Here is a 14,694-nt window from a genome sequence, read left to right as displayed (position 1 = left end):
AAAAAGGTAGCCATTAAATTTAGAGGTGGGCCAAAGATCAGAAGTTAATGATCATAAATTAGTATTGTCCAGCGGAGGCCAACCCCAAAGTCTTTGTTAAAAGGTACGTACAATTCAGAATAATCTTCTCTACACTATTTAAAACCTAATTGGGATCTGATTGGCGAAAAAAATAAGGTACTGAAAACCCCATTTGAAATGTATATACAAAAATGAGTTTGGTTGAGGTTTTGATTGGCCCAAGTGGGTAGAATCCAGCGAATATTTCCAATGAGGGAAGGCTGCTGCTGCTGCTGCTGCATAAAGAGAGATGGTCACAAGGTGTTTGATAAAATGCTTGAATGAGTCACATGAGAAACAGGAGGGGCGGTAGGGAAGGCCAACGCAACGCCCTTTCAAGCTTATTTGATACCGCCAATCGTGGGGGCTTGATGGAGACTTGGTGGGTAAAGTAAAGTGAAACCTACATATATGAGTTTTGGATTTTATCGCCCTACTTGGTTCCCACCATTATAGCTCATCATTAATCCCCAAATAGTAGTATATGTATTGATCATTTAGTAGCAGCCGGAGCTATGATAAGCCCATTATATGTATATCTAGGAGTAAAGTTCTTGAATAATACAACCAATCAAATCCTCCCATGTGTATCTAGGAGTAAAGGTGTCCCTAATGTCTCGCAGTATTGTGGGGGATTGAATTATCCATTTAAACTAGTGGTAAGGTAGCCAAGTTTTAAACCATATGGCTCATTAAAGAATGTTGCATTCCTTCGATAACTAAGTCTATAATAGTCAAAGCTCACTGTTAGTAAATATTATCCACCTTAACCCGTTACATATTCCTATAGCCTCAAAATTGTGGGATTACGTAACCACACGAAATACAAAAAATAAATGGAGGGTCCAAAGATCCCTTTCTTTTTTCTTTTCCATTTTGCTCCTTTTTGTAAAATGGTAACACAGTGGCTTTAGGGGCAGGCCAACTGGGTTTGCATAGGCATGTGTTGTTTTCTCTGAATAAAAGAATGGACTTTAAAGAGAGGAATCCTAAGTTGGTAAAGAGAATTCAAGTAAAAAGGCCAAAATTTCTTTTGCCCACTGATCCATTGAAAGGTATATATATATATATTCTCTTCTTTTTGTGTGGGGTGGGCAAATGGGTAATGTTCAGTCCACGCTGCAAAATGGCTTTGCTTTTCTTCTTCTTCTTTGTTTGTTGCAGGTGGCTTTAAAAACACCACAAGGAATGTGGTTTTTGCAGCAGAAAAGCTCATAAGGCCCCTTTTCGACATCAATGGCTTAAAAAGCTCAAATCATTCTGAAAAATTCCTCATTTCTTTCCCTTTTAGCCGTACAACATGGGACATTCCATCGTGAGTTTATAAGTAAATAATACATCTTTATTGGTACGAGTCGGTAGAGCTCGAACCTTTTGCGATAATAACGAGTATTCATATATTTGTTATAACAATAATAATAATAATTCAAGGTTGTGATAAGGTAGAAAGAAGATTGATGATGATAATTGGGATACCAATGAAGGTGACACCAAAAGGGGGAGAAAAAGGGAAGAAAATAAAGAAAGCATAGTGGGGTTTAATTTTTTTCGAGGGAGCGTCTGTGGGTATCATTTAGTTATTCTTTTTATTCTTTTTTATTTTTTTATTTATTTTTGGGATATTTAAAATGGTGTAATGTCAGACTTGCCCTCAAGTGGACACAAAAAGGGTCTTCTTTATAATCATCACTATTTATTTATCTTCCTTGCTTTCATCATCGTCATCATCTACTTCTCTGGTTTAATTATTTTCCTCTTCTAATTTTTATTTTTTATTTTTTTAATTTTGAAAATTTTCAAAAATAAAATAGCTTCTGCCTAATTAAATTAATTTCTTCATTCATTTTGTCAAAGTGGATGGGCTGAATTTGAACCATCTGCCTATAAATATGGATGTGGGTAATTTAGTGGGCTTTTTTGGGCCTGGGTCACTTTCCAGATCATATATTGGAGGCCCAAATTGGTTGGGCTTAGGCCCAACGGACATTATATTGGGCTTTTCAAAATTAGGGCTTAGGTTATGGGGCGGGTGCTCTACGGTTGTGCTCTTGTCTTGGTTTCTCCCGCCAAGATCTCATGTTTTAACGGTCTTCTTCATCCAACATTTTGTCCTTTCCCTTCTCGTGTAACCTTCGTCAATTGTAACTTAACTTTGTCCGTCGGTTACAGAAGCAATCCGATCGTGGCCGAGTATGTATGCCTAGATCCGATAGCGGAATTTGTAGTAGTCGTAAGTTTTTCTTTCCAATATAGCGCTTTATCTGCTCAAATTGATTCCGGTTTTGCGTTGATTTATATGTTTGGTTGTTTTTGGGAGGAAACCCAGAGATTTAAGGAGTAGGTGTCGGAGAAGCTAGCGAAGGATCGTGAGACGATTGTGGAGGTTTGCTCGAAGTTTATTGTTTTTTATTGATTTTCGAAACTTTTAGGTTGAAAATGTTGTGATTCGTTCGTTGGGTGATTTGAATTTTGGATGCCCTTGTTTTGGGTTGAAGAATATGTCTGAGCAGCTACCTGTTTGAGAAAATTTGTGAATGAGGCGACTGTTTGATTGCAGAGTTATTTGAGTTTTTTTGTGCTTTTGAGTTATCATGGCTTGAGAATTATTTCCCATAGGTTCAATAATTAAGCCCTGAGAAAACATCGGACCTGCCAATATAGCTACAGAACTAGTACTGTTTCCAAGACAGCTTCCATTAATTGCGCAGAAATTTTCTGAATGTTTGACCAGTGCTGCCATTATTGATATGCTTCTTGTATTTTGATTTTTCAAATCAAAACTGAAATGAAGATTCCAATTTGAATTCAGTTGTCCGAATTTATGTGATAGTCTTAACATGAAAGTATGTACTTCCAAGTTGTAATATCAGATATTTGGTGAATATTGCATGTGGAGTACGGAGGTTCTGGGACATTATTGGTGGAGCCTTTCACCCAAAATGGTTATTGCTCTCAATGAGGGGAAACTACCAGGAGCGCCATTTGCCTCAAGAACTTCGATCCTTTCAGCTCAAAATCATCTAGTTCATGATTGGAATTCGAAAAGAGGGCTTAAATGATCTGTTTTTTCTAGTTACATTTGTGAAGATCCTTGTATTTTGTATTGAGATTTTCTGTTCTTTTTGTTGTTGCAGGCAGATGATGAAGGAAAAGCTGTATGCTTCATCACAAAGATTCTCCAATACAGTGTCAATTCCATTGATATCTTTGTTGCTATACACATGACTTATTTCTCTCAATACATGAATCATTCTGGGGCTGTGGTTTTACACTGAATTGGAAATTTGGATGCTCATTTTCATGCTCTATATGAATCTTCTAACTTCCACAATGAGCATCTTAAATCAAGCTCCACTATTCTGTCGTATCAACCACACTTGCTTGTCATGATCAAGAACAAAGGGTTGAACATAAAATCAGCTGGCAGCTTCAGAAATGCTCTGCAATGATGGTCTCCAAGCCTTTGGCCTCGCTGCAGTGGCGTTTGCTGCTGGTGTTCTGATGCGATGTCTTTCATGTTTGACTACCTGCAATGTTTATTTCACAGAGATTATTGGTATGATTTTATCTTCAAAAAATCACTTCAAGTTGCCAAGGATCCCAATCACCATCATATTTGACTTTTTTCATTTTCTTTTGCAGTCATCTGCTGTGATTCAAAAGGAAACAAATCTGGTTACCTGCTGGCTATTTTCAGTCTCATCTCCGGCAGCCGGCTTCTCCGGCTTCCTCTCCGACTCCGGCAATTGCTTCTTGGATTTTGCATACTTTTTAGCTCGCAACACCTTTATAACCTCTGCAAATTCCAACAAAACGTCAAAAGGGCTGAACTAAAACAGAAGGAAATGAAAGAACTTCAAAAAGATCAAAGAGGCACCATACCCTGAGTAGTGACAAGCCGATAGGCATGGCCAAGAGCAAGAGTGTCATTTGGCCGGAGAAGCTTGACACGGGTAAACCGCACCGTTTTAGGCTCCCGATTATCTTCCTCAGATTGAGGCAAGGGAATTATAAGAGAAACATAGTGACCCGGATTAGTCCTCATGACTTCACTCGCCACCACCGGCCAATACAGCCTCTCAATCCGGCCAGTTGGATGCTGTATAACCAGAGCCGCCGCATCAACCGCCTGGCAATTCCCCATCTGAATGAATTCTGCAACTGATAGATAGATCGAAAGAAGAAGAAGAAGAAGAAGATGAAGATGAAGGAAATAAGTCTCTTTCTATACAGCTTCTGTGCTCGCCAAATGGGTCTACTTAGAAGTGCATGCCGTCCATTCATATATCTCACACTTTCCAACTAACTCAATGCAACGTGGGTCAAATTTATATCGAAAATTGACAATGTAACCCACGGAGATTAGAGCATTAAAAAAAAAATTACCTTTTTATACGTTCGATGATAAAAACTTAAAACTTTGTGATTTTGGCTTTTATTATTTTTCAATTAAAACGACAAGTCGGCAACCCCACTGCAACCAGCTCTATGGCAAACTCCACGTGGAGAGATGCCAGAAATCGTTACCTTTGGCCGGACGTGCTCAGCGGTGTTGACGGAGGTCAATGTTTTCTGGCTGATTAAACAATTAAGAAACAAAACTCAAACAAAAACAAAATCAATTAATTAAAGGAAGATTGAAAGTATTGAAGACGACAACGCGTGCGGTTCTTAAGATTCACAACAAAATTTTCTTCTTCTAACTTATTACAAGCCTAGAAAGTTCGTAAACTCGAACTTATTAAAACTATGAGTCAAATCGAAACCTTTTTTTTTTTACTCGAACGTCGAGCCATACGACTCAATAGACTGCTTAAAGCGAGAATAATAAGATCTTTGAGTCTCGTAAATTCCCATAGTTTGAAAAAGATGAAGAAAACATGTGTGTGATTAATGCGAGTATGGCATGTGACATGTTGGAAAACCTTCATCTTCATATTAAATAAAAGAATAGACCATTTCTTGTCCCAATGTTGACTCATATTTAATGTACAATTATTGCTCCCACGTACTACATTTTAATCTTAAGACATCAGCTAAGAGGCTCTTAATTTATATATGAATATATTTGAATCCAAACCCAGCGATAATAATAATAGCAAGTTGTAAGCTCAGCTTCTCACCAGAATTTGGTCATATTTGTGTCTTTTTCTAAGCTTTTCTGGACATTCTAATCGCCAATTAAAGCCATACCCACCAAACACAACAATCCGTGTTTTTAAGGGCCATCCCCTTTGTGGGGTTCTTCTCCCTTTGCTTTTCTAGGAAGGTCACTTCAATATTCTAATACCATTCGTCCACCGCCAGCAGATATTGTTCGTTTTGTCCTATTATATATCGTCGTCATCTTCACGATTTTAAAACGCATATGTCAGGAAGAGGCTTCCACACCCTTATTAGAAATGTTTCATTCTACCCTCCAACCAACGTGGGATCTCACAATGATATTAGAGTTAGTCACCAGACGGTGCGAGACACTAGTTGGAGTAAGACTAAGCCCTCTCCATAATAGACAAGTTTTAAAATCGTGAGACTAACGACGATACGTAACAAGTTAAAGCGGACAATATCTGTTACAATTGCTTTCTCTACCTCCTTTAAATTCACCTAAACGCACAACACTACAAAAAAGACAGAGTCAATTGATTAAAATATTTGTACAAGTAATTCATTAATGAATGTTGTTGAGAGAAAGGAGAGAATTTAGTTGAGAATGGTGATGAGTATGTTTATTCTCTTATAAGCTTAAATAATGGAGGAATATAAGAATAGAAATGTGTATATATTTGTATAATGGGAGCTTTTAGGTAATGCAGCATCTTCTTTTGGCTTCCAGCTGCTTCAGAAAAAGACCTTAACCTTAAAAGGAGAATCCTTCTCTTATTAAACTAATGGAAAGAGGGGATTTGCCCCACTCTATAATGGAGCCATTACAAACTTTGAGTATACCTCTTTAATCAAGTTCTTCTTCTTTTCATTAAAAAAAACATAAACAACTACTCTTTTCAAACATATATCCATGTTTTTCCTTAACAAATGATTGCGTCAAAACTTTGAGTTATATGCTCGAGGAAGTGCCCTTTGTCATCATGTTCTTAGCCACCAAATTAAAATAAGGTGCAAGGTGTGTGGACTCTCTAACTTTTGGTGCAAAATATGAACTAATTTTAACTATTTTTTAAGGTACATGACTAAATAAACACGACCGTGAAAATTTAGTACTAAGGTTAGAATCTAGGCTGTCGTATTAGTGTTCTCTTTCTTGTTTTATCATTAAAAGGAAGAACTTGGGGACTATTGGAGCATCCTTGAGATTCGACCATTTGAGATTGTCCAATTCAATGAATATCTATCATATAGCAATGATATTATTCTCACGTAACATAAACACTTTGACCATATCAGAAAAGGCTATGGAGGGCTAGTTGTAGTGAGCTGATGATCATCCAATCCACAGCCTCACACATTCTTATCCATTGAAAGCCCTTAAACAGGAAAAGAGAACATAAAAGATGTTCCATAATGCTCAAGGCCTTTCAATATCATGGTGATTGAAAATGAAAGTGAAAGCGAAGCACTTTTTATGTATGTTGTGGGATCCCACGTCGATTGGAGAGAGGAACGAGCTCTAGTGTGCTGGGCCTCAAAAGGGATGGATTGTGAGATCCCACGTCAGTTGGAGAGGGGAACAAAACATTATTTATAAAGGTGTGGAAACATCTCCCTAGCATACACGTTTTAAAAGTAAAATTTTTTCTACACCCTTTTCTCTGGCATCATTGGTCATTTGCTTTTCACTCATATTGTCTTTAGAAGACAAGGTTAAGTTGATGTTTAGTCACCAAAGTTTATGCATATCATAAAAATCCTTCATTTACATTGGTTTATAGCAGAGGGAAATGAGAGAGAAAGAGAGGAAATGATGGTTGAATTATTAAGGGTGGGCAAAGAAAATCACCTCCACGATCTTTTGAGCAATCAGAGAGTGACAATACAATTAGAAATGGTCACCTTGTCACCCAACTAAGCCATGGATTTGATCACATCACATAAGCTTTTGCCTCTGGTTTTGGGGACATTTGGAAGGAACATGTTAAGCTAATCACGTGTCTGTGACAGACACTTTTTATTTTGTTTGAGATTAGAGGGTTAATTTAGTGGTAATCTCTTTGTTTTTTAGCTCTTTTTTTAATATCCCTTTACAGTAGAAAACAAGGCTTCATTATCGGGCTCAACCTTCCAAGACAATGCCCTGCCATACCCACAAGGGCTTGAGATTTGAGAGGCTTCAATACATCCAAGGCTTGAAAATGGCCCCACCTTTTGTGCCTCTGTTTCCTACTAAGTTACCTACTGCCCTACCACTTATGAAAGTTACCAACTGACTTCCTGACACAAAGAAAGCAAGTTCTCATTCAAATCTCTTTCTAAAATACAGAGGTCCAATCTATTTCTATGCCTCACTCATCTTTGAAACTGGCCTTTCTTTCAAGTATGCTCAATTTGAATTATTCACAAACGTGAGATTCCACGTCGGTTGGGGAGGAGAACAAAGCATTCTTTATAAGGGTGTGGAAACCTCTCCCTAGCAGACGCGTTTTAAAACCTTGAGGGGGGAAGCCTGAAAGGGAAAGCTCAAAGAAGACAATATCTACTAGTGGTGGGCTTGGGCTGTTACAAATGGTATCAGAGCGAGACACCAGGCGATGTGCTAGCAAGGAGGTTGAGTCCTGAAGGGGGGTGGACATGAGGCAATGTGTCAGCAAGGATGTTGGGCTCCGAAGAGGGTGGATTGGGGGAACGAGTGCCAACGAGGACGCTGGGCCTTGAAGGGGGTGGATTGTGAGATCCCACATTGGTTGGAGAGGAGTGCGAAGAATTTTTTATAAGGGTGTGGAAACCTCTCCCTGGCAGACGTGTTTTAAAACATTGAGGGAAGCCCGGAAGGGAAAACCCAAAGAGGACAATATCTGAGCTTGGACTGTTACAAATGGTATCAGAGCCAGACACTGGGCAATGTGTCAGCAAGGACGCTGGCCCCCGAAAGGGGGTGGATTGAGGGGTCTCACATTGATTGGAAAAGGGAATGAGTGCCAGCGAGGACGCTAAACCCCGAAGGGGGTGGATTGTGAGATCCCACATCGGTTGAGGAGGAGAACGAAACATTCTTTATAAGGGTGTCGAAACCTGTTCCTAGCAAACCCGTTTTAACCTTGGAGAAACGTGGAAGGGAAAGTCCAAAGAAAACAATATCTGCTAGCAATGGGCTTGGACTGTTACAACAAATTTGATTGGACAGGCAGATCTAACAAATAGAAGAAAGGGCTCTCTGAATCAGTCCATTTAATGTTTCAAGTGATGTCCCATATTGGGCAATGAGTTTCTGTCCATTTGCATATTGGGGAAAATCAGCCTAGCAACTCCATCTTTTGGAGGAGGTTTTTGTGTTTGTCTTCTAACTTCAAAACGTTCAAAAAATAGCTGCGGTTGGCACTATAATAATTAATGGGTTGAAGTCCAAGAGATAGGCATTGTAATGTAACACAAGTGCTTTTGCTGATGGCAGGCTTGGTTGATTGTTTATGTCAAAGAAAGATGCATCTGTTATGCTTCCCATATTTGTCAGTCTCATATCAATGCACATCATTAACAAAATGATTTGGTTCAATGCATTCCTCTTTGAATTTAGGCATAGTTTAACCAAAGTGATTCATTTTCAAGTGCAAATAATGTGCATCACTCATCTCAGATTACAAAATATATCTCAAGGCACCATGAACTGTACTGTATGAGTCCATTTGTGAGCTTTGGTCATATTTTGGTACCTATAGCCCATAATACTTTGCAGAAGTTAACTATTATAGTATGGTGGTGTGAGCTAAACGCTCCTAATGACTTAATAACTAGATCCTGTAGCAGTTATGAAGAAGGAAACGGGAAAAGAGGAGCACGCTTATTGTTTTTCTAATCTCTCACTCTTTTCTCGCAAGATATGACATGTGATATCCCACGTTGATTGGAGAGAGGAACGAGTGCAAGTGAGGACATTGGGCCTCGAAGGTGGGTGGATTGTGAGATCTCACATCGGTTGAGGAGGAGAATGAAACATTCTTTATAGGGGTGTGTAAACCTCCCCATAGAAGACGCGTTTTGAAAACCTTGGGAGGAAGCCTGAAAGAGAAAGCCTAAAAAGGACAATATCTGTTAGCGGTGAACTTGGGCTGTTACAAATGATATCAGAGCCAAAGGACGCTGGGCCCCGAAAGGGGGTGGATTGTGAGATCCCACATCGATCGGAGAGAGGAACGAGTATCAATGAGGACGCTAGGCCCCGAAGGTGGGTGGACTGTGAGATCCCACATCGGTTGGGGAGGAGAACGAAGCAATGTTTATAAGGGTATGGAAAATCTCCCCCTAGCAGACACGTTTTAAAAACCTTGAGGGGAAGTCCGAAAGGGAAAGCCCAAAGAGGACAATATCTGCTAGCAGTGGGCTTGGACCGTTACATGACATAATTAAAATCTTTTCAAAATTAACGTAAGAGGACAACAAAAAAAGTTAAATGTTTCTGAGAGAAACTAACGTTGGCTTGAGCTAAAAGATATTGGCAAGGCTCACAAAAGGACTTTCATATGCTTTTTCTCCCAAAAAAAATATAGAATCAAACTGCAGTTACTACAAGGCATACACTATATGACATTCATGCTGTAATTAGAGTGAAAAAGGTCTGATGTTGTGAATCTCACAGTGATTATAGGCATATGGCCTTCAGCTTGATGTGATGACAGCAAACCATTTCATCAGCAATGAACTTCAAACAGATGGGAAAAATTTGTTGAGATTGAACGGAAGAGAATAGAATTCTTCGCTTCGTGTATCGGTTTTAAACGAGCGGAATTTGTCCCACCAATTCATTCCTCTGTCCTTTTTTGTTGCAGTGTCCTTGCTATGTAGTGTGACATCAAGAAACAGTGCCAGAAATCCAGCAACAAACGGCTCGGATGCGAAAGGCACGTTGATCATGTCATTGAACTGAAACACGAGTTCAAAACTGAGTGTGAAGTATAGAACAAAAATGACTGATAATCAAATGGTTTTCATTGATGCTGATGTGAAAATGGTAAGACTGGTTCCTACCCATCTCGCTCTTGTGTGTACCGGACCGTAACCGTTGACAGCGGTGTACTCGTTGAAGTACTGAGGAATAGATAGTCCCATGAAGGTAGAGAAGCCCAAGATGAATTTGATCTTGAAACTGTTGAGATTGCAAAACTGAAGGAAGCTGAGGCCTGCTGAACCTGTTCTTGAACCATTGATTTAAACCAGATCAAGTTAACCATTGTGATGTGAATACAGCAGAGAGTTTTGAGCTTCAAAAGACATACCAACATAGGCAAAGAAAAAGCAATATAGAGCTGCAATTATCGGTGCAGGGATTGAAGCAAAGATGGCTCCGAATTTTCCTGGATATGCATAGGCATCCTGTTAATGCATCTTAATAGAACTGAATTGATGATACTGATGAATGGAACCAGGCCTTCTCTTACCAAGTATGGAAAAGAAGATCATAAAGCCAGCAGATATTTGCACCACTCTTCGGCTACCGACGCGTGTTAATGCTAACAGCCCTGCATTTTCACTGTAAGGCCAAATTAAGAGATAGCATGTAACAGCCTAAACCCAACGCCAAGCCCAGCGCTAGCAGATATTGTCCTATTTGAACATTTTCTTATGGGCTTTCCCTCAAGGTTTTAAAATGCGTATGTTAGGGAGAGATTTGCACTCCCTTATAAAGAATGTTTCGTTCCCTTCTCCAACCCATGTGGGATCTCACAATCCACTCCCTTGTGGGCCAGCGTCATCGGTGGCACACTGCCTGGTGTCTGGCTTTGATACAATTTATAACAGCTCATGCCCACTGCTAGCAGATATTGTCCTCTTTGGACTTTCCCTCAAGGTTTTAAAACGCGTCTATTAGAGAAACGTTTCCACACCCTTATAAGGAATGTTTCGTTCCCCTTTCCAACCGATGTGGGATCTCATAATCTACTTCTTTAGGGACCCAGCGTCATCGCTGGCACACCACCCCACCCAGTGACTGGCTATGATACCATTTGTAATAGCCCAAGCCCACCGCTAGTCGATATTGTCCTCTTCAGGTTTTTCCTTTTGGGCTTCCCCTCAAGGTTTTAAAATGCTTTACTAGAGAGAGGTTTTCAGTTCCTAGGGAGAAGAAAAACAGAGGGATTAATGAATCAAATGGCTTAGTTTTAGTTGTTGCAGAGTTCTTACATAGATACTGAGGACCCATTTCCTGTGCCAAATATACCAGAAAACAAGATGGCCACTCCCTAGGATCATTAGAAGAGACAATAACAATAAGCAAACTTATCAAATACTTGCATAACATAATTGTTTTGCACATTTTATCTTATATGTAGTGACTTATTTACCTGCCAACCGACACCACGGCTAAGAACAGACGGCGGGAGTGGAGTTGCACTTGCATATCTAGACACAGCAAAGAAAGCACCTGTGGACTGTCGAACCCAAAAAAAACATTATGCCAAAGTAAGCAATGATGTTAAAGTTGCCAACAAACATATGTTCATAAGCTCACAAGACATGAACAAAACCTCTACGAGTGCAACAAATGAAGCAGCCATCATTGCAAAAGCTTCACCAGCGTCAAATGTGGGTGCACCCCATTGAAAGGGATATGGAATACTAATCCTATAAACAGCTCACGAATCAGTCGAGCGATGTTTTCATGCATATCGACAGCTATAGGAGAGTTGATTTTAGTCTTACCATGAAGAACCACCTATAATGCCTGCACGATCAGTACGACAGCTTAGTTGAGTCTTTAGACCGACGTTCTTATATGCACCTCCCACCGTGAGTAGATGAGCATATATCCAAACAATCACAACTGAGAATATAACAGCAAAACGGTCGAATACGTGCCGTTCGCCTTTTATCATATTTGGTATATACTGCAAAACAATTAGACTGCGTTTAATAAGATCCAAACATAATTGAGGCTTGAAAGATTTGACGATACCTGTGAGAACACTACTAGCAGGATGAGCTGTGGAAGCCCAATCTCCACACATTTTGATAGCTACAAAACAAAGAAGAAGATGGTGTGTAAGAATGAGACTAAAAGGAGGGAATTCAGAGTTCCTTCAGCGTTATAAAATACATACCACTGGGAAACCCAACTCATATAGCCCAAATCCTGACAAAGCTACTAAAGGAACAGTAGAGAGTGGACTCAAGAACCTGAACAAATATACAGAAGTACGATTACAAATCAGACGAGTCGAAGAAGATTACTATCGTAAACGATTTTCAAAACCAAGCTTCATTGGATTTAGAGCACTCTGTCAAAAACCACAGAAGATTTGCACCAGAAAAGCTTGATAGAAGTACAACAAGCTAAAAAGGCAAACCTAGCAACATTTCGCCAAAGGCCGCTAAAACCGACGACGATCTGAAGTGTTGAGGCAACAATAAGTGCACCCTGAATTCCACGCATAATTCTCTCGAATTTCTGATACACGTTATGGATCGGATAAGTCAGAGTCTTAACTGAGGACATGAGAGTGAAATTTTAGCATATGGTATGAATCAATGAAGATACCTCCTGGGGATTCACAATGTCGCTATAACGACCCGCCAAAATAATTGAAATTGTCGTTGGCACATAGGAATACGAGCCTCCAATTACTGCAGGTAAACGAGTACCAAAAAAGGTTTGGAGAAGTGTGTTCAAACCAGCTACAAACAGTAATGTTTGTATCATCTTTGCTTTCTCCTCCTGAAATGAAAATTTGTACCAAAATGAACAGAGTAATAGAAACAAGAAGAACTTCAAATAACCATTACAATTGTAAGCTTACATTTCCTCCTCCCATTTGGGGAACTAGAGAGGTGGGAATTAGCACTGTTGTTCCCAGCATAACCAAGTAATGTTGGAAACCCAGAAGAATTGCTTCAGCTGCATTTCAAATTTCAAACAACTAAGTTTATATGCAATCAAGAAGAGGAATGTTAAAACATTAGAGTTGAAACTTCGTTACAACATACGCCAGGGAGGAGGACTGGTAATGCAATAAGCAACATTGGGTAGCTGATCTCTTACTGGATGTGGCTGCAGCTCCTCCTGTTTAGGCGGTGGTGCAGATGTTCCACCTCCTGCCATTGTTTTGTTTTCCTTCTCCTTCCCCTCTTCCAAATAATCCGCACAAATAGAAGGAAAAAACAAAGAAGTCAAAGTCCGGAACAAAAGTTATGCCTTTATCCTACACGTAAACCAAGAAATGGAACAACAAAATGAAACAGAGGCCGAAGTTTCAGAAGGAAAGCATTGAAGTGAAAGAAGTTGGGAGTGTGAAAATGGGGAAAATGAGGTTTACAGCTCAAGACCCACTTGGGTTTGAAGACATGGAAACATAAAGGTGAATTAGAGATATGAAAAGAAGCAAAAAGAGTGATACCTCTCTTGGAGGAAGAAAGAATGCAGCACACCTCTCCGTAACCTAAAGCCACAGCAGCATCTCCTTGTTCGTTATTTTATTGTCAGTCTTCTTACTTTTCTTCAATCACGTAAAGATAAAGTTTGTATTAAAGCCTTTCTCCACCATCTCCTCTGCGAATCTCTGCAATTCGTTTAAGCAATTCCCACTACTTGCAGAACAAAAACAACTTATTCCATGCTTCTCCAAGCTGAAGTCTCGCCGCTCCCATTTCATTGGCTAACTTACTGACATGGGTAACTATAGAACAGTTTAGAACAGTAAGGCAACTTTGCTTGTTTATCATCCTAAACAAAGCAACTCCATTAAAGGACCAATGTCTGATGCTCAAGGCGCTCAAGGCTCGCAGAAAATAAGCTTGAGATTTCTTTTTCCTTCTTCCCATGTGTTGTGAAATTGCAGGAGACTTTGTTTCAGCAGGTCAGCAAGGATTCTGGTTTGCATTGACACCCACCAAGAACAGGTCCTCTGAAAGCTTGCAGATTGGCTTAGTTCAGGTGAAGTTGATTGGTTTTGTAACTCTAAAATTGCAGAAGAGAATTGAGAAACATCCCAATTTATGTTGGTTTATCATTGTTTTGAGAGCAGTTTGTTCCATTCTGTAAAGAATAATCAGAAGTACCGAGACTGTTTTGATATAAAACTCTGCTAATGACTGAAAAGGATGAGTATCAAATTCCTTATTTTAGTCAGCGATGTCAACTTTTGCAGCTCGTTCAACTTACAGAACACGATTCCATTAGAGAATACTGGAAAATAAATGGTAAAGAAAACTCGATGATTCTGTACTTAAAAACAAGTGATCTCTTTGAATGTCATCGACATTGACAGTCCTTGAGGGGAGATAGTGATAGTGATAGTGCAGATAAAAGGATAGCATTTTATTCCCTGAACTAAGCGGGCCATATACATTTCTTTCTAAATGTCACAGCGTAAGGATTAAGAATTAGTCTACCAATTTCAAGAAAGGAATAAAGAAACAATGGATAATGGGGCCATTTGGAAAAGCAAAGGGGGGAAAAGAAAGGGTATGGAAAAGAAAATTCAACTTTCTTTTGGAGCCATAACATGCCCTGTTCAAGCTTTCCATTTG

The 14,694-nt window shown here is 39.5% G+C and overlaps 2 protein-coding genes and 1 long non-coding RNA gene across 3 annotated transcripts; 1 reads left to right on the top strand and 2 right to left on the bottom strand.

Annotated features, from left to right (window-relative positions):
* Positions 1 to 1,475: 1,475 nt before the first annotated feature.
* Positions 1,476 to 4,158, top strand: LOC111447742. Its single transcript, XR_002711318.1, has 4 exons — positions 1,476 to 2,290; positions 2,378 to 2,443; positions 3,195 to 3,616; positions 3,703 to 4,158. It is a non-coding gene; the product is annotated as an uncharacterized LOC111447742 (long non-coding RNA).
* LOC111447741 lies at positions 3,233 to 4,325 on the bottom strand. Its single transcript, XM_023087059.1, has 3 exons — positions 3,943 to 4,325; positions 3,741 to 3,856; positions 3,233 to 3,587 (listed from the first exon to the last, which is right to left on the bottom strand). The coding sequence occupies exons 1-3, from the start codon at positions 4,202 to 4,204 to the stop codon at positions 3,477 to 3,479; spliced, it is 489 nt and encodes a 162-aa protein (XP_022942827.1). The 5' UTR covers positions 4,205 to 4,325; the 3' UTR covers positions 3,233 to 3,476.
* A 5,290-nt stretch (positions 4,326 to 9,615) lies between these two features.
* On the bottom strand, positions 9,616 to 13,547 carry LOC111447740 (nucleobase-ascorbate transporter 7-like). Its single transcript, XM_023087057.1, has 14 exons — positions 13,153 to 13,547; positions 12,966 to 13,063; positions 12,707 to 12,883; positions 12,516 to 12,616; positions 12,270 to 12,345; positions 12,125 to 12,184; positions 11,872 to 12,056; positions 11,697 to 11,793; positions 11,514 to 11,600; positions 11,353 to 11,411; positions 10,608 to 10,699; positions 10,446 to 10,523; positions 10,198 to 10,358; positions 9,616 to 10,092 (listed from the first exon to the last, which is right to left on the bottom strand). Exons 1-14 carry the CDS (start codon positions 13,265 to 13,267, stop codon positions 9,874 to 9,876), a joined length of 1,605 nt encoding a protein of 534 aa, XP_022942825.1. The 5' UTR covers positions 13,268 to 13,547; the 3' UTR covers positions 9,616 to 9,873.
* Between the last annotated feature and the right edge of the window lie 1,147 nt (positions 13,548 to 14,694).

The sequence above is a fragment of the Cucurbita moschata genome, unplaced genomic scaffold (genome assembly GCF_002738365.1).
Source record: "Cucurbita moschata cultivar Rifu unplaced genomic scaffold, Cmos_1.0 Cmo_Scf00009, whole genome shotgun sequence".
NCBI lineage: Eukaryota > Viridiplantae > Streptophyta > Magnoliopsida > Cucurbitales > Cucurbitaceae > Cucurbita > Cucurbita moschata.
Note: the sequence above shows the minus strand (reverse complement) of the source record. Positions and strands in the feature narration are given on the sequence as shown.